The 23,973-nt window shown below is 34.2% G+C and overlaps 1 protein-coding gene across 1 annotated transcript; it reads left to right on the top strand.

Moving 5' to 3' along the window:
* Positions 1 to 15,592: 15,592 nt before the first annotated feature.
* LOC136226382 (SWR1 complex bromodomain subunit bdf1) lies at positions 15,593 to 22,482 on the top strand. Its single transcript, XM_066014836.1, has 8 exons — positions 15,593 to 15,749; positions 16,717 to 17,402; positions 17,525 to 17,602; positions 17,965 to 18,208; positions 19,827 to 19,920; positions 20,501 to 20,633; positions 21,517 to 21,915; positions 21,976 to 22,482. The coding sequence occupies exons 2-8, from the start codon at positions 16,725 to 16,727 to the stop codon at positions 22,174 to 22,176; spliced, it is 1,827 nt and encodes a 608-aa protein (XP_065870908.1). The 5' UTR covers positions 15,593 to 15,749; positions 16,717 to 16,724; the 3' UTR covers positions 22,177 to 22,482.
* The last annotated feature ends 1,491 nt before the right edge of the window (positions 22,483 to 23,973 follow it).

Here is a 23,973-nt window from a genome sequence, read left to right as displayed (position 1 = left end):
AAAAATGGGTCAAATGGGAGGCTCATTTACATATTTAACCCATTTACTCAACCTATTACATATCTAGACTGATTTTAATTAGCATATGCGAAGCCTGGATGTGTTTTGAAGCCTGCGAAGCTAGTGTTTGGTTTACTTGATGAATATGTGAAACCTGCGAAGCTAGTGTTTGGTTTACTTGATGAATTTAATTAGCTAATGTTTGGGTTTACTTGATGAATTTAATTAGCATATGCGAAGCCTGAATGTGTTTTGAAGCTAATTTGTGAAGTGACATATAACAAAAAATGCCAAACAACAACGGATTCTAACATTAAAATCATAACATTATCAAAATTTACAACAAGATTGCCACAATAACAATATTAAAATCATAACATTATCAAAATTTACAACAAGATTGCCACAATAAACTCCTAACAAAACACTTCATAATACATAGGCTTCTATTCACTACCGATGGATGGATGTGTCTCACGGTACAGAACAAGACTTCATTATACATAGACTTTTATTCACCACCGATGGATGGATGTCTCACTATACATATGCTCTTATTCACCACAGGGATGGATTTGTCCCACGGTATAGACTCTTATTCACAACCGATGGTTGGAAGTCCAGGTTTTTTGGAATGGATGTCTCTCATGGCACCCCAGCACGCCAGCTTCCAGGAATGAATATTATGTATTCAATCACCTTTAGAAAAAATTATAGGCAGAAAAAATGAAGATTTGGCTTCGCGAAACGAGGATTCGCTAAGTATGCGAACATAAATGTGCAAGGAAGAAGGTGATTTTACTTAGCGAAACAATGATTTCGCGACGTTTGCGAGGAGGAATGTGACGCTCTAACTTCGCGAAACGATGATTTCGCGGAGTCTGCGAGGAGAAATGTGGCCCTCTGACTTCGCGAAACGATGAATTCGCGGAGTCTGCGAGAGAAATTTATCGAATTACCTCGCAAACTTCGCGTAATCATCGTTTCGCGAAGTCAAATCGATAAATTTCTCGCCACAGACTTCACGAAAACCATATATGCTAAGTGGATTTATGGGAAAAATGTAAAAAAAACAGTATATACTTACATTTTTTGACGAAAACAATATGATAAACTGGGAAAAACGATCAAAATAACGTAGAATCGCCATTTCTTCGATGGTCACAAGAAGAAAGAAACTAAGAAACGAGCAGGAAATGGAAGATGAAGAACCATGGCTTCGTTTTCTAGGATTAGGAAGTTGCAGAATCAAGAGATGAAGAGAGGAAGAAGAGAAATACATTGTGATTTGGAGAAATGGTGCATATTTCGTGCAATTTAAAGGAAGATCAAAAGTCTTGGAATCATTAATGGAGGAGCTGCCAACCGTTTCGCGCAACCAATGAGAAGAGGGGAGAGTGTGTAAGGGGAAGTGGGAAGGTTAGGGGTATTATGAGAAAGTCACACAAAATCAGTCTAGATATGTAGTAGGTAGAGTAAATGGGTTAAATATATAAATTAGCCTCCTATTTGACCTAATTTTGTAATTTTCCCTTTTATTTCTTATTGAAAACATAAGGGTTTTGCTATTCGTCGCCCCTATTTTCCTTACCGTCGCCTCCTGTTTGACATTTTTGCCCTTTTCATTTTTCATTCAAAAAAGTGAAATTCTCTCAACCACGAAGAACAAAACGAAGAAAAATCATGCCTCCAAAACAAGGAAAAATAATTGAACATCTAAGTTTCGTATTTACCAATAATCTGAAATTTAACGAATTTAACTTAAAACGAAATTTTTTTTTCGTTGAATTTGCACTAAACGGGTAGCCCATACGGTCCGGTCCATGGACCGATAGCATGAACTACCCTATTTCACCTAGGCAAAACGGGTGGGCTACCCGTTTTGCCTAGGCAAAATAGGGTAGCCTACCTGTTTTGCCTAGGTGAAAACGGGTAGGCTACCCGTTTTCCTTTAGGGAAAATAAGATTTATTTATTTATTTATTTTAATTATAATAAATATTAATTATAGATAAATTACGTATTAACGCGTGCAATACATAATTTACGTATTTTTTATTTCCAATCAATAATTTATATATACGTTTTTTCTATCCAGTCAATACATAATTTACGTATAATTAAATTTACGTTCTAAAAGGTAAATAAATATAATTTACCAAATAAAAATTAATTGGACACTTCAATACGTATTTTTTATTTCCAATCAATACATAATTTATCTATAATTAATATTTATTATAATTAAAAAAATAAATAAATAAACCCATTTTTTCTAAAGCAAAACGGGTAGCCTACCGGTTTTGCCTAGGTGAAATAGGGTAGTTCATGCTATCGGTCCATGGACCGGACCGTATGGGCTACCCGTTTAATGCAAATTCAACGAAAAAAAAATTCCGTTTCAAGTTAAATTCGTTAAATTTCAGATTATTGGTAAATACGAAACTTAGATGTTCAATTATTTTTCCTTGTTTTGGAGGCATGATTTTTCTTCGTTTTGTTCTTCGTGGTTGAGAGAATTTCACTTTTTTGAATGAAAAATGAAAAGGGCAAAAATGTCAAACAAGAGGCGACGGTAAGGAAAATATGGGCGACGAATAGCAATCCACAAACAGAATTAGATCTTATTTCTTATTGAAAACAGAAGTCCCTAGTTCGAAATTGATTTCAAATAATTCATCACAACTTCTAAAAAAAAAAAAAAAAAAAACTCCATATATTTATTTTTATTTTTAATTTTTTAAAGAACCCATGGAGAATTATAGAACACCAAGGCCTCGTTTGTTTGGGGGAAAATATTGTGTTCTGAAAAATTTTATGCATGGAAATTATTGTGCAGGAAAATAAAATATTTTTCTGTGTTTGGCAACAACACTGGAAAATATTTTACGGTGTTTGGCTACAACACTGAAAATATATTTTCCAACCAGTAAAAACGTGAAAAAACACACAAAAAAATGTGAAATAATATTAAAAACGCAAAAATTGGAAAAATGCGAAAATCACGAAAAGTAAAAAAAATATTAAAAACATGGAAAAAAGTGGAAAACCACGAAAATGTAAAAAAAATTAATGTTAAAAACACGAAAAATGTTTTTTTTCATATTTTTGGCATTTTTTTGTACGTTTTTTTTGTGTTATTAACGTTATTGTGTTTTTTACATTTTTTCGTGTTATTCACGTTTTCATGTTTTTCGTATTTTTCACGTTTTTGTGTTTTTTACGTTTTTATATTTTGTTTGCATTTTTCGTCTTTTCCTGTTTATCGCGTTTTTCACTTATTGTCACGTTTTTGTGTTTTAGCATTTTTCGTATTTTTCACATTTTCGTGTTTCTTTTATATATTTTTCACGTTTTTGTATAATTCGTGTTTTCTCACTTTTTCGTATTGTTCATGTTTTGTGCCTTTTATCAAGTGTTCGCTTTTTTTTTTGCGTTTTTGTGTTTTTCATGTTTGTTCACCTTTTCACAATTTTTTGCGGGTTTTTTCCATATTCTCGTGTTTTGTAACGTTTTCACGTTATTCATGTTTTTTCGTGTTTCATATTTTTGTATTTTTACATTTTTTAACGTTTTTCCCTTTTTTCTCTAGACGCGTATGTTTTGAGAAAAATGTTTTACCCTTTTGAAAAGGGTAAAACATTTTCCCTTATTTCTTCATTCTTTTTTCATTGACTTGCCACCTATTTTCCTGCCCAAACAAACAGTGAAAAATTGGAAAAATATTTTTTTGTAGAATATTTTCCCCCAAACAAACGGGGCCCAAGTTTAGCTTGACACGGTGATACTCATTTTTAGATCCTGTTCTTTTTTTTTTAATTTTGATATAAGTAAGTTAAGTTTAGTTAAGTTCAGCAACATTAAGTTAAGTTAAGTTAAGTTAAGTACAGTTAAACTAATTTCAGTTCAGTAATTATTATTATTTATTATTATTATTTATATATAATTTTAATATTATTTATATATAAATCATCATTATTTATTATAATTGTAATTATTTATATATAATTTATTATTATTTTTTGAACAATATATAATATATTATTATTTATAATAGTTTATAATTTAGTATAATTTATATATATTTCATCATTATTTATTATAATTATTTATAATTTACTTATTATAATTTATAATTTAGTATTATTTATATAGAATTCATCATTACTTATTATAATTATAATTTATTGATAATTTATAATTTAATATTATTTATATATTTCATCATTATTTATTATAATTGTAATTATTTATATATAATTTTTTATTATTTATTATAATTATAATTACTTATATATAATTTATAATTTTTTTATATATATAATTTATCATTTTTTATTATAATTATAATTATTTATATATAATATATAATATATCATTTATCATCATATATATAATTTATCATTATTTATTATAATTATAATTACTTATATGTAAAATATATCATTATATATATATTCTTTATTATAATTATAATTATTTGGTGCACTTAAGTTAAGTTAAGTTCAGTAGCATTTAGTTCAGTTCAGTTAATTTAGTTTAAGTAAAAAAGAACAGGGTCTTACACTACAAACAATAGTTCATCTCTTTAATATGTGACATTCGGTGGTAGAAGTTGTAGGGAATATATCTGATAATGGAGATCATAAGATATCAAGTGTTGCTATAAGTCTGGTTGATAAGATGGATAATTATGAATTTTTATTCATTGCTCATTCAATGAAGCTGAATTTAGGGATTACAAATAATTTATCACAACTTCTACTGGGAAAAACATCAAAATATTGTATCAGCTATCCGTGTGGTTGAAGTGGTTAAAAATCGATTGAAATAATTGGAAATAATGGGTGGAAGAAATCAACACTTTTGTTTCTAAAATTGAGATATTTGTGTCTGATATGGAAGCAAACATCCAAGCTTGCATTCGAAATAGTCGTGATGTCTGGTATGTTTTTACCTTATACGCTTGCTTTTCTCGTTGGTCTTGCCCCTTTCTTCATTTGTAATGGTATCGTTTCAATTTCCTCTATTTTCCACAATTTTTCTCAATTTTTATCCATTGCTGTCGCATTTGTGACGAAATTTGCCGCATTTCGTCACAAATGCGACAAGAGTTGTCGCATTCGTCGCAAATGTGTCGCATTTTTGACGAAATGTGACAAATTTCGTCACAAATGCGACAGCAATGGATGAAAATTGAGAAAATTTGTGGAAAATAGAGGAAAACCATTTCTACGGGAAACTGAACATAATACGTCAATAATCTCAAAAATCGATAATGATTGGTATCAGAAATTGAAGAAGATGAATTGAAGAAGAAGAAGAAGAATAATAATTAGAAGTAGATCAATGATTGAATAGAACTAAGGGTAATTTTGTCCAAAATGGTTGAAAATGTTTAATTTGGTAAGATGAAAGCAAAGTGAGTTAGATATGTAAAATGCCCCTCTTAATTGGGCTAGATTAGTAATTAGCCCTTAAAAGTAGTCTGTTAAATTCAATTTACAAATATAAACTCTAAATTAGAACTTAAAGGCAAAAACTTGAAAAATCAATCCTAAATGGATCCTTTGGTGTTTATTTAAATAAATACTGGATGTTTCTGTGGATAATATCAAAGTCCTACTTTTATTTTTTATATTTTGAACTATTTATCAGTTTTATTATCTTAACGGATAACTCAATCCTAATCATATTTGTGTCCTATAATATAATTGAAGTTTAAATTTAACAAAACAAACATAAACTTAATATTCTGCAAATTTAATAAAAAAATCAAATATTTAAAATTTTAAATATTTTTTTTGAAAGAAAGTACTCATTTATTCAAGCAGAATCATCGGCTAACACATTACAAAGAAATTGAGGAGGGATAATTTCCCAATCCTCGCGATTAGGCAAAGAACACGCCGCCCGTGCAAGCACGTGGACAACTGTATTCGCTGAACGCTTAATAAAACGAATAGAGACACAATCTATTTCTAGAAGTAAGCACCGACAATCCTCGATAACCAAGTCAAGTGCTGACGAAACAGGGCATGGTGAATGTATAGCATTAACCAATAACTGCGAGTCCGACTCGATTTCAATTCCTGACCAGTTGTGGGAGGCAATCCATCGCAGGCTAGCACGACATGCCAGTGCCTCAGCCATGAACGAATCAGATCAGCTTTTTACCATGACACCGCCTGCTGCTAAAAAACCAAAACAACTTCTTGCTACAAAACCAAGCCCAACAGTTCCAGTTCTGGGGATTAGCGCAGCATCAAAGTTAATTCTGACCTTTCCTTGCGCAGGTGGTACCCAACGAGCAGGAAGATGAGGTGGGCTGGCTGTGGACGTTCGGAGTTGTGCGCGAGTCCGGCTATCGAGCAACGAAACAAACCTGTTAAACAAAATTTCAGTAGCAGTCAGCCTGTTATTCTAGACATACTCATTCCTGTTCGTCCAGATGAACCAGCACACGACCGACGCTAGGCTACCATCCGCAGCACGCCTGTTATCAATTAAATAAGTCCAGGACTCTTCAAAACAGCGAAACTGTGCACTCAAATCCCTAATTGGCGAATAATTCCATACTCTTCGAGCAGTAGGACAGGCTATCAGGATATGAAAAGTGTTTTTAACTGCACCATAACACAGCGGACAGCCATTATATACCACAATATGGTGAATGCGCAAGGTTTCACGGTAAGGCAAGCAATTTGTGAGGGCACGCCAGACAAGGTGCTTCGTCTTAGGGGGTGCATGAATGTTCCATATTTTCTGCCATGGGAATGAAGAGATGGATGGCCACAACTGATTCTGAAGTTGGCGGTAGCCATCCTTTACTGTAAATTTTCCATGTTTATTCCCAAACCAGACCCAACAGTCATTAACAGGTCAAACACTTAGGGGAATTTGCCTAATCAGATTGCCATCACGTTCTGTGAAGAGCTCGGAGATTAGCTCAACATCCCAGGCCGACTCGTTCGGGACCCGAAGATCTACGACTGTCTGAATCTCCATTCCATCTAACTGCACACTCTCAACAAAAGGGGCTTTACTGTCAGGCAACCAGGGATCTTCCTAGATGTTTGTATCCAAGCCAGAACCAACAACCCACCGAGCTTTTGAGACAACAAGCTCCTTGGCAACCATGATACTACGCCAGATGAAACTGGGATTATGAGATAGAACAGCCGTGGTAAACTCAGAATGGGGATAATATCTGGCTCTATAAACACGTGCCACCAAGGATTCCAGATGTTTTAAGAGCCTCCAACCCTGATTTGCCGACAAGGCTATGTTAAACTGATGAAGCCGACGGAAGCCCATTCCACCGAATTTCTTTGGTGCACAGAGGTTTTCCCAGGACTTCCAGTGCACTCCTCTGTTTTCCAACCCAACCGAACCCCACCAAAATGAATTCGTCATTTTTTCAAGGTCGGAACACAGCATTTTAGGAAGGAGAAATAGACTCATGATATACGAAGGAAGAGCCTGGATAACAGATTTGAGCATTACCTCCTTGCATGCACGAGATAAGAACTTCGCTTTCCATCCCTTCAGTCTATTTGCAACCATATCTCGTACATAGCCGAAAACTGCAGCCCTGCTCCTACTGATAACACATGGTAATCCCAGGTATTTCCATGCACAAGGTTCAACTGAAACCCCAAGAACCACACTGACAGAACACTGAGTTGGGGTTGGGCAATTGGCGCTGAACGATAGAGAAGATTTTGTAAAATTAATCTGTTGACCAGAAGCCCTCTCATACCGTACAAGGCACTCATTAATGTTCTGACTCTCGCACCCATTTGCTTTAAAAAAAAAGAGGTAACAATCATCTGCAAACAGTAAATGGGAGATGGGGGCATCTCTAGCAATCTTACAGCCATGAATTTCACCTCGATCCTCAAGTGCAGACAGGGAAGCTGACAGACCTTCAGCACATATAAGAAACAGGTAAGGAGAAATAGGGTCTCCCTGTCTCAGACCCCGTTGAGGGATAATAATGTCAAACGATTGGGACCCATTGACAACATGATATCTCGGTTTTATGACACACTCCATTACCAGATCAACCCATCTTTCTGCAAACCCCATACGTGTCATCATACTCTTAAGGAAATCCAATTCTACACAATCATAGGCTTTTGCCATGTCAAGCTTGAGAGCCGCATAGCTTACTTTGCCATGTGTCTTCCTCCTTAGGTAATGATTCACCTCAAAGTCTAACATAATGTTGTCAAAGATGAGCCTGCCTGGGATAAAAGCACTTTGGGTGGGGGAAATTATATTACAGATGACTTCCTTCAGTCTGTTGGCAATTGCTTTTGATAAGATTTTATAGATAACATTACAGAGAGCAATAGGGTAAAGATCAGATACATACTTAGGGGAGTTCTTCTTAGTAATAATGACTAGAGATGTATCATGCAAATCGTCAGGAAGCACACCTGAGTTCAGCCAATACAGACAAGATTTTATGACTTCCGCCCCAACAATGCTCTAATTTTTCTGGTAAAAACATGGATTGAACCCATCTGGACCTGGGCTTTTATTCGGATGCATGGAAAAAATGGACGTTTTAATTTCCTCAGCCATGAAGGGCCGATTTAACCGATCATTCTGCACAACCGAGACACACGATTTAACATGGCAGACCACAGGTTCAGCGTCGCATCCCTTGGAAGTAAACAAATCATGAAAATAATTCACAATTAGAGGTTTCATGCCATTATGCCAACCCACCCATACTCTGGAAGAATGGAAGAATTTTGAGTTGACATCTCCAGCCTCAAGCCATTGCTTTTTTGCTCTCTGCTGCCAGTACAATTCCTGTTGAAGCAGCATAGCGTCATACCTTTTACGAATAGCCATAAGCTCATGTTGAGAGCGGCGGTCCTGATTTCTGAACTTCCTTCGAAGGTCTTCACCCCAAGCAAACAGCGCCTCCCCACACACGGTCTGTCGATGTATCAGATCAGTACCAGTATAAGAGTTCCACGCCTCTTTTATTTTCTATTGATACCCCTCATCAACGAGCCAAACATTTTCAAATCAGAAATAACGAGGCCTAGAGCGCTGCGGACAGGATAAGTAAAGCACTAAAGCGTTGTGGTCAGAGCAGTGAGCTTCCTCATTGCGCACCTGTGCCCCCGGGAACAGACCAAGCCAATCCGAATTTGCCATTACCCGGTCCAATTTCTCTTCTATGAAGCCATCGGAACCCCTACTTTTCTCCCATGTAAACGGATAACCGAGCATCTGAACCTCAAAAAGACCACAAGCCGTGATAGTTTCTCCAAAGCCACGAAGAAGAGAGGGAGGATGTCTATGGCTCCCCCGTTTCTCAGCCTGAGAAAGCATATCATTAAAATCCCCAAGCACAACCCAATCTCCTCTATGAGCAGAAGCCAGCTGTTTAAGAGTCAGCCAAGAAGCCGCCCGTCGATTCCGCTCAGGAAACCCGTAAAAACCGGTTAATCGATACTCCGACAAACCTTGTAAATTGACATAAGCATCAATAAAATTATTAGAGAAACCAAGCAAATGGACCACGTTAGCCGTTTTCCAAAGAAGAGTTAAGCCACCTCCATTATTAACGGGATCATAAAAAAATAGACCTCTATAAGAAATTTTCCGCTTTATTAATTCAACTTTTGCTCGCTTAAATTTAACTTCCATTAAGAAAATAAAATCAGGCTGAAATTTGGACACTAAGTCCATTAACATACGAACCGTACGGGGGTTGCCAATGCCCCGACAGTTCCAACTAAGCGTACTCATTGGCCAGGGAGGGCTTGAGCATCAGGTCCCACCGAATTTTGATAATCACTAGTCTGTTCCCCTTGTGCTCCCACTGAGCCTATGCTGACAGATCATGACGCCTTCGTTTGGCATTTATCACCTCCAAACCATCATCTGAATCTGGACCCAAGCCGCCCTTGTCTGTGCAAACTTTTTCCTGGTTCATCGGACCGTTGTTGTCTGGTCCCACTGCTGATTGAGGTATTACTGTCTGGGGGTAGCCGTTGTTGAAGTAGCACCTGGTTCTGAAGTAGTAACAGGAAGAGAGTTCAGCAGCCACTTGGATTGAGGCATGGAGGGGCCCCGACGAACAGGTGTACGGAGCCAGGGGTCGTAGGCCTTATCAACTTTGTCAGGATCAGTTACCTCTAGTAATGCAGGACAATACTTATCCGGGTGACCAATGCGGCCACGGTAAAAACAAAACTGGGGCAAACGCTCGTATTTGAAGTTGATCTAGGAGACAACACCCCCAACCATGCTAATCTTCATTTTCCGCTTTAGCGAGAGAGACACATTCAGCGTAACTCTAATGCGCAGAAAGAGGCGTCATATACCATTGAAGTTATGAGGATCAGATTCCACAAAGATTCCAATAAAATTTCCAATACCAATAGCAACCTTCTTTGACATGAAACCATATGGGAGGTCATGTATTTGAACCCAAAAATCTGACTAATCAAGGGCTAGGTCCATCGGGTTATCTCCAGTTTCAAGTTTCCGAGTTATCAGCAAGAGCTGCTCAAAGGTCCAGGCCCCCCTTTGATCACGCGGTCGCGTTTTAGCGGGTGGAAGAAGTCAAAGCGGAAAAGATTTATTCCCATCTCTTCAATATACAAGCCTTTTGAAGGGTTCCATAGGTCTGTCAGTGTGTTTTTCATAACTGGGACCTTGAAGCTTCTATCCGTAAGGAATCGACCTAGAAGGCTCCAGGTTGGTGCAGCAGAACGAACAGCAACGTCTTCGGTTGATAGGATCAGTCCTGAAGAGCTTTCATCCTCGAGGGTAAGCTGGGCACCATATCTTGTTAAATCGTCCATGAGTGAGGGTGGGGCAATAAGGAGATAGGGTACCAGAAGCAAAATAGAACGGTGGTGAAGCAACTGTTGGCGGCGGCGATCAGCAAAAGGAGACGAAACCTTGTCAAACGCAAGGACTAGAGAAAACGAAACCTTGTCAAACGCAAGGACTAGAGAAAACGTAACCTTGTGTCTCTTTTAAAATTCTAAATATAAATCATCAAATATTAAATATTAAAACTCATCATTTTTTTCATTTTTTTTGGTCGAATTCATTAAACTTCAAGAGATCAAACATATAAATTAGCAAATATAGTACATGTAACGAGTAACGGATATTAAGGGTATTCTAATTCTCGTCTCATACCTCTCGTGAGTATTGTTTTTTAAATCTCATTCCTATTTCAAACTCTTTACTGCCCCATTAGAATTAAGTAGTAGTGAATACTTGTAAGGTCATGTTCTTTATTACTTAATTTCAGTAACAATTAGTTCATTTCAGTTCAATTTAGTTCAGTTCAGCATTTAGTTTCAGCATCCAATTTCAGCATTCAGTAATTTATCATTATTTATTATAATCATAATTATTTATATATAATTTATTATTATAATTATTATTATTATTTATCTATATTTTATCATTATCTATAAATTAGATAAAAGTCAAGAAATGGTAGTTTATTAAAGTATACATCGCTTAATGATGCACATGTGATGTGTAGATGACAAGATTCATGACTGAGAAGATAATTTAATGAATTATTTCTCAAATTTACTCAATTTATCAATGTTAGGAATAAAATTGCACAATTTTAGACGTTAGAGGTAAAATTACTCCTGACCCAAAATGTTAGGAGTATTTTTTGCACATTACCCCATAATTGTAATAAAAAGTTAAGAGTTTGTATTCATATGAAAATTTGTATTTAATTTCATAGGTTTTAAATTGTATGTAAATTTGTGTTTGTATGTAATTTGTATTTTTAATTTAAATTAGACCCATTTTTATTTAATTTCATAGACTTTTATCGAGCCGAGCTTTTATTTGATATTCAATTTAGTTTTATCTTTAGTACTAATATATTTATTTACTATTGTTACTATTATTATTATTAGAACCATTATTATTATTATTATTATAAGCTTATTAATGTCCAATATTATCATTAAAATTATTTTAAAGTCTAATATCATCATTATTGTTAAGTTCGGCAGCATTCAGTTAAATTCAATTCAGTTCAATTTAGTTCAATTCAGTTTTTTTCAGCGATAAAGAACATAGCCTAAAATTCGTACATATTGTCATCCCAAGTTTTTTTTATTAGGGATAAAGTACCAAAAGTCTACGGTTTTACCTTTTCATTTGTTCCAGCAGCCACAATCTCTCCTTCATCTTCTCGATCTCCATCTCCTTTCTTCGTCTCTCTTCTTAGCCTTCTCGAGTCTGAAACCTAAAAGAGCTCGCTCCGTCCATGGCCGCCGCTGCTTCCTCGACGGCGATGACTCTCCCAGGGTCGGCTCTAGGGGGAGGCCGCATAGGCGGCCGCCTAGGACCTCCGATTTATGGGGGCCTCCGATCAGAATTTCTTTCAAATTTGACAATTATTAGGATTCCTATGGTTACAAAGTATATGGACTTAGATTTATAACAAAAAATAGTGCTAGACTAAATGATAAAGGCATAATAGATGTATTTGTAAGGGTGAGAGTTTGATTTCTTGGATTAGCATTTTTTTGTTCACATTTTTCTTGAATTTTTTTTATATATATATTTGGAAACAATGTATAAACTATTATTTTGTTATTGTAGTGATTTTTAAATTTTTTATTTTTTATAAATTACAAGACGAAATTCACTTATGAATTACAATTTGTAATTTGGTCTGATTTATTTAAAATTTTAATATAACCACTAATTTATTATTTGATCTGATTTATTTAAAATTTCAATATTTTGGTCACTAATTTATTATTTAGTGTGATTTATTTAAAATTTTAATATTTGGCCAATAATTTATTATTTGGTCACATTTAGACCATAAACTATTTAAATTGATGAAATTTCACTCAATTTTGACGATTTCTTGGATCATCATTTTTTTTCACATTTTCTCTTTTTTTTTTCTTTCTTTCACTCAATTTGCTCATTCACCGTTAGATATAAGCTTATTAAATCTAAGCCTCATGATGCTTTGAATCTCCACCTTAGGATTCTAATAAGCCTATTAAGGTGCATGTGATCAAAACTGTTGGAGATTCTACATACTCATTAAGGTGCATGTGATCAAAACTGTTGGAAATAATATATAAACTATTATTTTTGTTACTATAGTGATTTTTAAATTTTTTATTTTTTATAAATTACAAGACAAAATAACTTATGAATTACAATTTGTAATTTGGTGTAAAATATTATTTAGACTCTGATTTATTTAAAATTTTAATATTTGACCACTAATTTAGTATTTGGTCACATTTGGACCATAAATTATTCAAATTGATGAAATTTCACTTAATTTTGATGAAGTCTTGATAAAATCGTTTCCTTATGATATTGGTGATCCGCCCGTCGGATCTCTTTATTTCAATACGCCGTGGTATTCTCGTATCAGGTGACCAACACATGGCATTCTTAGACAAATATCTCTTTTGATCCTTGGGATAATATCACAATGTTATCAATATGTATGTTTTTATATCCTAAATATTTTATATTATTATTTTTATATAGTATAATTCATATATTAATGGTATTTATATAATACTTTATTTAATAAAAAATAAATAAATACAAAAAATACAAATCCGATTAATTCATAATAAAACGCGACTCAACCAATCTTTAATCACCAAGATAAATTCTTCTTTTTCTTTCCATAGAATCTTACGATTAGGTTCGAGTTCAGCCGTCCAATATTGATTTTCAGAAATTAATATTTTATCATCTGTTTGCTTCTCTCATGACTGGTGAGAAGAAACTTGATTTTATATATATAAAAGAAAACTCGATTTTACATATACAAAAACAAAAAAAAAAAATTTCTTAGCTTTATATTATTACTAGTCAAAAACTCGTGCGATGCACGGGATATGCAACTTTTATATAATTTAGATAAATAAATAAATTGACATATTTACCTTTAAGTAATTTTATATCATGTATGAAATTTTTTTTATATCATGTATATTTAAAATTAATATATATTTTTTATTAATAATTCAAATTAAATTAAATTAATTATGAAAATAATTGAATAATTTTTTTATAGAATTTTAATTAAAGGTGAATGATTTATTTATTTTACAAAATTCAATGATTTATACTTTTTAATAATTTTAATACATTTTTTATATTTTTTTATGACTGAGATTCTGTGAAACAATAATAATAAAATAGTAGATTAATTAAGAAATATATTAGAATATAATGAAAAACTAAAAATTGAATTAAACTACAATTAAAATTAAATATTATATTTACGATACAAAAGAATTACAATCTATGTTAAGCAAAAATTGAATTAAATTATAATTAAAATTAAAATTAAATATTATATCTACGATACAAAAGAATTACAATCTATGTTAAAATGGAAGCAACATCAATATATTATACTATAAACTATTACGATCAATATTTTTCTAATACTGCACATGAAGAAACTTTATCAATTCAATATGTTACATATAAAAAAATAAAATTCATAACAATTAATCACAAATTCATCTTGATGATAAGCATTTTGCTTGATGAAATTTCATGATCACCAAGTATTCAGATTCAATTAATTATGCTATAATAACCCAATATATCCAATTAAATCAGCTTAAGGTGATGATTTCTCCTATTTTCATCTCGTAATATCTAATCAAGACATTCAATCAATTTGTTCTTCATTCTTTCAATGTATCGAATAATTGGCTTGAGAAACATAAGAATTTCTTGTAATTTTTGGCACTTTTGTGTTTTCCAGTTTTAGTTGTCCATGCATCTTCTATTTCTATCGAATTTCTTCAATTGGAGATATCAATTTGAAAAAAAACGACAAATAAAAAAAATATGGATAAGGTAGCGAGAGGTATAGAACCTGGATAATAGACGAAATGAATTTGAAATATGAAACTATAACTATTGTTTAATAAAAAATAAAACAACAACACAATTGAGAACAAAATAATTATAACACATGGAAAAAATCGAATAATTACCCTCAGAAATATAATATAGTCTATCATAGCCAATGAATATAATAGTGGAATACTATCTATCATGCTTTATATAGAAGTTTATTTGTGACTTTTGGATTTCCTTTGCTTTGTGTTTTTTCATATTCCTGTAACTCTTACTTTCTTTTATTATTTTAATTAATGAGCTAGTAATTGTTTAATATATTATAAATATAAATATATTATTTTTAATTAATTAAATTTTTTTAATTTTGATTTTTACTACGTTGACAACTCATTAAAAAGACCTCTAAAACACTTCTCCTAATTTCTCTCTGCTTCCACTATTATATATAGTATAGATAAATTATATGACTTGAATTATAGTTAATAATACATTGGTTTTACTATTTAATATTTATTATTTTTAAAATAATATTAATTTTAGATATGAAAAAAAAGTACACAATGTGCCTAACATCTCCAAAATTTTGGAGACGGCCCTGAACTCTCCCCGCGAACGGTGACAGATCCACATGTTAAGAAGGAGACTTGGCTTTCGTTGGTATCTTATCCTTTTTATTATCACAAATTGTTGGAGCGACGCCGTTTCGGGGTTAGTGTCGTATGGCATTAAATATCGTGATCCACATGGAAAAAAGAAAATACTAAAACCTTCAAATCCGAAACACCAAAAACTTCCCTCTCTCAAAACTCAAATCATCTAACGTTGTTAGCTCCGATTTATCCTTTTCAAAATTAAAAGGTAAGCCGCTATTTATCCTTGCCACTCCTTTTTCTTTCTCTAATTTCTTTTAAAAAAAACAGAAATTCCCTGGGTTTTCCCGTTGATTCTATAGGGTTTTGGAGCAGTTAAGATTAATTGCTGTCCTGATTAAGGGTTTCTTTCAAATCGTTGCAATTTCAATTTTAGATTTATAACACTGCTTTGAAACCTTGATCTTTTCTTAGTTTCATTGTTGAAGTGTTAGATTTTATGTTAATGCATATTTCTCTCACTTTGTCTTTTAAGTCGAGGCAATGGGGTTGGAAATTACTCTTGCCTTTGTTTGGGAGTTTAGAGGTTACTGGCTGTGAGGGTTAAAAGAGGTAATGGAAATGGACGTTTAAAATTACCTTCTTTGGGAGTTGAAATTTAACTCCCTTTAGTAGTTTAAGGAATGTTAAATTTACTCAGAGATAAAAAAAAAAAAAAAATTAATGAACTTTAGCCTCTGTTTGAGAGTTTAGAGCTTAATGGGGGTGAGAGTTAAAAAGAGGTAATGGAAGTGATGGAAATAAAAGTTAAAAATTAACCTTATTTGGGAGTTTATAGAATGTAAATGAACTTCATTTGGGAGTTAAAATATACAAGGAAAGGAAGGTTAATGGAAGTAAACATTTAACTTCCATTAACCTTCCTGTACTCTCCAAAAACAACTCCCAAACAAGGTTAACGTGATATTTAAGCTTCCATTACTCCCACTTACCTCCATTAACTTCCTCCCAAACAAGGGCTTACATTACTTCCATTACCCCCAATTTGGAGGTTAGAGTTTGGAGTTTACGAAGTAAACGTTTCACTTCTATTAACCTTCATTTACTCTCCAAAAAAACTCTCAAACAAGGTTAATGTGATATTTAACCTTCCATTACTCCCATTAACTCCCTCCCTAACAAGGGCTTAATTGATACTGATCACCTGCTGAAGCTTTTATCTTTCCTTTGTTTAGCTTACACAATGAAGCGAAAAAGACGAAACAAGAAAGGCAAGAAAAAGGGGGGCCCTAATGCCGCCGTCACAGAAGAGGCAGCTGTAAAATTAGTCAATTTAGAAAGGGAAGATGATTCTGGTGCAGATGAGTATGATGATGGAGATGATAATAATAACAATGATGATTATGATGATGATAATGAAAATGAGGATGAGGATGAGGATAAGGATAAGAACAAAGAACAACAATATGAATCTGTAATGGAGGTTGATACGCCTTCTTCGACTGGTACAGACCAACCACTGAATCTTGCAAGTATCAAGCCTGATGGTTTAATCGATAAGACGGCTGAGAAGTCAATTGGCCGTGTTAAGGTTAAGCTCAAGACGTCAAAGCCGTTGGAATCACAGAGTGATACTGATAAAAGTAGCCTGCAGATGGGTTTGGAGAAGCAAGGTGTGGCCATTGATAAAATGGAAGATACTGGCAACTCAGCGTCTGAAGTTAAAGCTGGAGTTTTTGGGACTGGGTCAAAGAAACCTGGTAGTATAAAGATCAAGTCTTCCAAAGTTTTGGGTGGTTCAACTGTTGAAAAGTGCAGCAATACAGTGATGGCACAGGATGAGATTTTACAACAAAAAGAACCGAGGACACCTCCTCAGGAATCTCAATATAATAAGCAAGAGTTAGATTCTTCCTTGTCGGTATGTTCCAAATTAAACTGTGCTTTTTTACTATCAAATATGCAAGTCAATGCCATTGGAGTTGTAGTTTAAATTCAATATGCTATGTTTCTTACTGTTTCATGATTCTGTTAAATCTTCAGGTGATTAAGAAGGTAATGAAAATGGATGCAGCTGAACCTTTTAATGTCCCTGTGAATCCTGAAGCTCTGGGAATACCTGTAAGTATATATAGCTGCTGCCAAAAGATGCATTTTGTAGTTAGATTTGTGGCCCCACCTATGTATCTACAGTTTTCTTTCTTCTCCCTCACTATTTGGTGGCTTTAGAAGTTTTCATGTTTAGGCTTCCAGAAGTGAATTTTTAAAAATTTAATCGCTCTTGCAAAAATTATGACATCCACTAGGAGTCATAATCTTCGGATGGATGGTTGCAAATGCATTTTCCTCTACAGTTTTTCTATATAATTACTGACCCCATACATTCCTTGGAATATGATTTTCATTCTTCTTGTTTTCTATCTGAATATATATATATATATAACGTCTTCTTCTTCTCCGCTTCTTTTGGATTCTGAAACCAGGATTATTTTGATGTCATTCATACACCAATGGACTTTGGAACAGTATGCAGCAATCTTGAAAAAGGTGATAAATATATGAATTCGGTGGATGTGTATAAGGATGTTCAGTTTATTTGGGACAACTGCTATAAGTACAACAATAAGGGTGACTATATATTGGATCTCATGAGGAGGGTGAAGAAGAATTTCATGAAGTATTGGACAGCAGCGGGTTTGTTCACTGAACAATCAAGAGGTTCCAGTGGTGAGGTTTTATGATTCTGTTCTTTCTCTAAATTTGTATTTTGTCCTGAACTTTTCTTATTCGCATGTTATTTAACATAATTATATTGTTCTTTTTGTTATGCATCACAATTTGAGGTGCAGTGATGAACCAGGCCTTTTCACTATGTTTATAGAGATCAATGTTGTTTTTATTCGGATTATGTACAAAAAGGTTACATGCCATATGAATACTTAATTTTCCCATTTTTGTTAATTCCTTATCTCAAACAAAGAGGGCGAGCCTTGGCGCAACGGTAAAACGTTGTTGTCGTGTGACCAGAGGTCACGGGTTCGAGTCTTAGGAGCGGCCTCTTGCCAATTAAATTGGCAAGGGAAGGCTTGCCCCCAATACACCCTTGTGGTGGGACCCCTCCCCGGACCCTCGCTCAGCGGGGACGCGTAATGCGACCGGGCCGCCCTTATCTCAAACAAGCTCTATTATGGGCAGCTATAGTTATTTTAATTATTTCTCCTTACTTTCCGTTCTCCTGTTTTATGTGGTTTTTACCCTCTTTTTTTTTATTTTGCCGTGTGTTGAAGAGTCCATCGTTTCTATTTCATGTTTGTGATGGCACTGATATAGGTGGATATCTTCCTTTGCTTGTGCATCCTTATTTTCAGTGTTAAATGTGGTCAGTGCATGCAATCCATAAAAAATTTTGCCCCTTGCATAGCTAGAGAAGAAACTTCTATTAGGTGTTTACAATAATTGTTTTCATTTGCAGCTGGTCTAATATTATTTTTATGTTAATGATTTATTATATCAGTTAGGTAGTTTCAATTGCTGCTAGAAACATGTCTATTTTTGTGTGTTTTCCTCTGTATTGGGTTTTTTTTGTCTGGGGTGCTAGATGTACTAATGGTTTCATTGAGATCGGTTGGCTTTAGTTATATGATAACTATCGATTTAATTATCAGTCTTACAATTCATTGTATGTGACATGTTGGAATATGATGGAATGACATCTCACTGGGCTCCGTTACTGTAACGGCTCTACAGTTTACCAATGTAACATTACGATTAATTACCTTAAGGATCCTGTCTATTCTTTTCTTGTGTGAGAATTGCATTCGTTCTTTCTCCTTGGCATTCTTTATCTCTAAATCTAATGCTATTGTGCCTCTTCTATTATTCACTTAAGTCAGTTTTCAACCTAAATCTGAGCCATTTGATATGCATTTGATTCTCAACTCATGCTCTTACCCAGCCTTAATCGAGTTATTTACATTTTTAGCCATTTAAATAATCAAATATATTTCTATTGTCTTAAAATCCCTGCAACTGGGATGTGTTTGCTGCCACCAAACTAACTCTTCTTAATTAAAAAAAATATCAGTCTGCTTCAATCGGAAAACCTAATTCCCTCTTTCTAGTTTCTTCAACTTCAGGTCCTAACCTTTTGGCGATCACAGTTGCTTGTAGTTTGATGCACATTCTTGTTTCATGGGTTTTTATGAGTTACATTGTTTAGTCAAATATCTGTTTCTTGTTTTAAGATTTGGGTCTCATCAATCCAAAAGGATGCAGGAATCCATTGTTTCAAAGTTCCATTTCCCCCCAATCAATGCCAGTCTTATGAACTTCTGTATTCTTCCAGGTGGTGAAGGCACTCAAGGGGATGATGCAGGAGCTTCTGGTCAGGGTCATGGTAAAAGTAGTCAATTAAAGCAGAAGAAGAAAAAGGGTCATGGGTACATCTCTGCAGGCTTTTCATTTTTTATTAGCTCATAGCATATATTAGAAGTTATTTTCAGTTTCTTTGCTTCACTGTGAAAGATCTTTTGTATCAATTGTGATGCTTAGATTTTGAGTATCCAACTTTTAGATGTCATCTTGGTTTCTATGGTAATAATGCTGCATCAGATAATTCTTGCAATAGATAATTCTTGCAATAAATAATGCATGGACATATAATTAGCATATGATGATAATTTTTTTGTTATTTTTCTCTCAATCCTTCTGCTATACTATTGTTATTAGGCTCAATTTAACTACTGTGGGATATGTTTCTTTTTTTTCCAAACTTGCAAATCACTTGCTTAAAATCTTGTCTTACAAAATTTGGATGAAATCAGCTTCATTCTAAAGATACACGAAACCTGTCTTTTGTGATGGGGTTTGAATTATAATGAGAAAATGGATATGATGTGGCTGTTTTTAGCTTGCTGTTCATGTTAGAACATAATATGTTGTCACACAAGATGTTATATTCTCATATGATAATTATGAATTTCCTTAGTTTTGAGTTACATAGATACTTGTAATTTGCAGAAGGCGTCATAAATTCGATTGTCTGTGTGCTATATGTGTTCTAAAGCGGCGTAGAAGGGAGCGTGAGGAGAATGCCCGTCTTGCTAAAGGTGGAGTAATGGATAGCAAACTTGCCCATGATTTGAAACAAGAGGTGTGTTTATATGCTTTGAATTTTTATTATTTAGTAATGCTTGTATTTAGGGTTGTCCAGGGCTCGAATTGCTTCCGTTATTTAGGGTCTATTATTCAAACAGATGGAGATGTTGCTCATAGCATTAAATCTGGTTGGTCGAAGTGGAAGAGTGCTACGGGTTTCCTTTGCGATCCCGGCATGCCTAATAGATTGAAGGGAAAATTCTACCGCACGGCAATTAGACCTGCATTGTTATATGGTACGGAATGTTGGACAGTGAAACACTGTCACATTCATAAGATGTCGGTGGCGGAGATGCGTATGTTACGATGGATATGTGGTCATACGAGAAAGGATCAGGTGGGGAATGAAATAATTAGGACGAAAGTAGGGGTTACATCTATTGAGAATAAAATGAGGGAAAATCGACTAAGGTGGTTTGACCATGTAAGAAGAAAAGTGCTTGATGCTCCGGTTAGAAGGATTGAAGAGTGGTAGAGGGATAAAATGGTGAGGGGTATGGGAAGGGCCAAGCAAACTGAGTAGTGAGTGATTGAGAATGATATGAGTTTATTGGGGATTGAGGAAAATATGACAGTGGAGACAGAGTGGAGGGAGAGAATTTATGTCGCTGACACGACTTGATTTCACGGTATCGTACGATAGTTCATGTTAGCCCGACCCCGAATCATTTCGGGACTAAGGCTTTGTTGTTGTTGTAGTAATGCTTGTATTTGAATTGTACTGTTCAATTGATACTTAAGTAATACAAAGGTTTGGCACCTCTGTGGTTCCCTTGCACTTTGCAATATCTTTTAATTTCCCATTATAAATAAAGTACTACATGGTGCTGCGATTATAAAAAAAACTGGTATTAAATACTTTTACTATCTTCTTGTAGGGATCTTTACTTATAGAAAGTCCTGGTGGTGAGGATTCGATATCAAACATGGATGAATCATTAGATCAAGAAGCAGATGCTGAGGTGGAAGGAGAGGAGACAAAATTGGAGGAAACTGAGCAGCAATATAGTTCTGGAAAAGAAAAGTACGAGGAGCCAGATAAGGAGGATGACGAGGAAGAGGAAGAGGAAGAGAATAATGAAATGGAGATAGAGATTCAAAAGAAAGGGAAGGCTGAAACATCAGAAAATGTAGAGACTGGTAATAGATCAGGAGAACGTATTCAGCAATCTCAGCTTGGTTTGACTGAGGACACAGGTGCAGTATTCCAGACACATACTCAGAAAGGAGATGTAATCGAGGAAGAAACTGCTGAAGTTCACCGTAACATGCACAAGGTAAAATAGTGTATTCTGTTTGTGAATTTTGATTATCTAACTGACTGGTTTGAGTTGCAGGAATCCAAAGAAAGGCTGCAGAAGGCTAAAATGTATGAGAAATTCCGTTCAGAAAACCCGTTGCTTCTGAATTTGTGCCAAACTCTCTTCCCCGGTGACAACCGAAGGTCTCTCTGGAGTGGGCCACAGTCACTGTTTCAGCAGCAGGGTTCAGTTGAGACAAGTTCCATTCATGCTACTATTGAAACTTTGATGAAATAGATGCTTGCTAATTTCCGTGGATCTGGGCAATAGTGCTTATATCGGAGATATTTCGCCTAAGGCAGCCTTTTGCAAATGATTTTGTAGTGGTTAGAGTTTACACCTCATGATCTTCACCACAGCTTTAACTAATTGCTGAAGAGGGAAATATTAAGAACATGTACAAACTGTAAATATGTAATGGTCTTCTGCAGTGTAGGTATGCTTTGGCTTAACAATAGCCAGCTGAAACATGGAGCAGAAATGTAGAAAACATACTCAATATTAGACAATTTATTTTCTTAGTTATGGATTAACATTTTTGTATGTTAGCTCTTTACTTTTGGGGGCATTTAGTAGAAGAACAAATGAAGGATTCTGGAATTCAACAGCAATACCATGAAGAGAACTTGTTCTAATGATTCTTTATGTTTTTATATTGTATATTTTTATCTTCTTCTTATCGTAAGCGTATTGTGCGCAATTTTTTTTTTTTTAAATATTGTATATTTTTATCTTCTTATATTTTTCAAATAAATATAATTTTTTTTATTCTTAAAAAGTGTGATAGTAAATTACTTTTTAATGCAATTTATGGGTTTTCTTTATTATTATTATTATTATTTTTTTGAAATAAAGCTTCATTAATGGGCCAAAAAATGACAAAAGTTTAATACAGAACAAGGAATAAAACTTGGGATATCATTAAAAAAACACGGACTAGCATGTTGAGAAGCCGTTCTTGTCAAGGCATAAGCAAAGCTATTTGCTTGTCTTCTGATAAATTGGATAGTAAATCCGTTGTTAGCGAACATGAGTGTCTGGCATTGAGCGACAATATCTCCAAATTCAGATTGATCCGTTTTGTCAGACAGGAGCGCCTTTGTCAATATCTGTGAATCAGTTTCAAATAGAACTTTTTCATAACCCGATTCAATAGCCCACCTAATTGCTTGCAGCAAAGACCACGCTTCCGCTTCTATTATTATTATTATTATTATTATTATTATTATTATTATTATTATTATTAGTCAAATAGTCCCAATTTGGCTAGATCAAATTTGAGAGGAAGGTATTCGGATAATAAAAGGCAAAAATAATGTCTATTTCCAAACTAAATGTGTTAAGGGATTGGCATTTTGTCGGTCCTTTATTATAATGACATGTTTCCTATTATCTTTCGGGAGGTCCAAAACGTGATAGAGAGCCGCTTTCTCCCTAACTTTTTGTTTTTTTAATATAAACTATTAAGAAGTTTAATAATAATTATAAGAAAATTAAAATTAATAACTTAATAGAAGTAATTTTGAATGACACAAATATTGTTTTAATATACTATATTATAAATTTCTTCTTTTTATAATTATTCTTTTTATAATTATTATTACTTATACTTGTTGTGGAAGACACTGAGACGAATACTGCTTGGTATAAGTTGCTCATTGACACATCGAGCTTGTGGGATTTATTGTTGACCGAGATGATAAGGCCAAAGAGCAAACTAACAAGAATGATGAGGTTAAGGAGCGAGTTGGCAGGGATGATGAGAGAAAGGAGCAAGATGGTAGGGATGATGATCGTGATGATTCTCCACGGGCATCTCAGGCATCCCCTGGTACGATTTTTGAGATCATGAGGTTGGTACTCGAGCACTAGAAGTGGTCCAAAGGACAATTTGCGAAGATGGATGCAAATTTCTCTACTCGATTTCCTGAATTAGGTGCTCAAGTTTCCATATTAGAGAGACGTGTACATTTTACAGGATTCCAATCTACGGTCTCATGTTGAGATATTAGAGGATAACGTGCACACCTTATA

The sequence above is a fragment of the Euphorbia lathyris genome, chromosome 4, assembly GCF_963576675.1.
Source record: "Euphorbia lathyris chromosome 4, ddEupLath1.1, whole genome shotgun sequence".
Lineage (NCBI taxonomy): Eukaryota > Viridiplantae > Streptophyta > Magnoliopsida > Malpighiales > Euphorbiaceae > Euphorbia > Euphorbia lathyris.
This window is presented reverse-complemented; position numbering and strand designations above follow the sequence as displayed.

Bases quoted from the DNA above. Each gene is read 5' to 3' on its own strand.
- LOC136226382 (XM_066014836.1), top strand. From the start codon at position 16,725: ATGAAGCGAAAAAGACGAAACAAGAAAGGCAAGAAAAAGGGGGGCCCT. The intron at 17,603-17,964 runs GTAAGTATATAT...TTCTGAAACCAG, and splicing joins CTGAAGCTCTGGGAATACCT to GATTATTTTGATGTCATTCA. The intron at 21,916-21,975 runs GTAAAATAGTGT...TTTGAGTTGCAG, and splicing joins TTCACCGTAACATGCACAAG to GAATCCAAAGAAAGGCTGCA.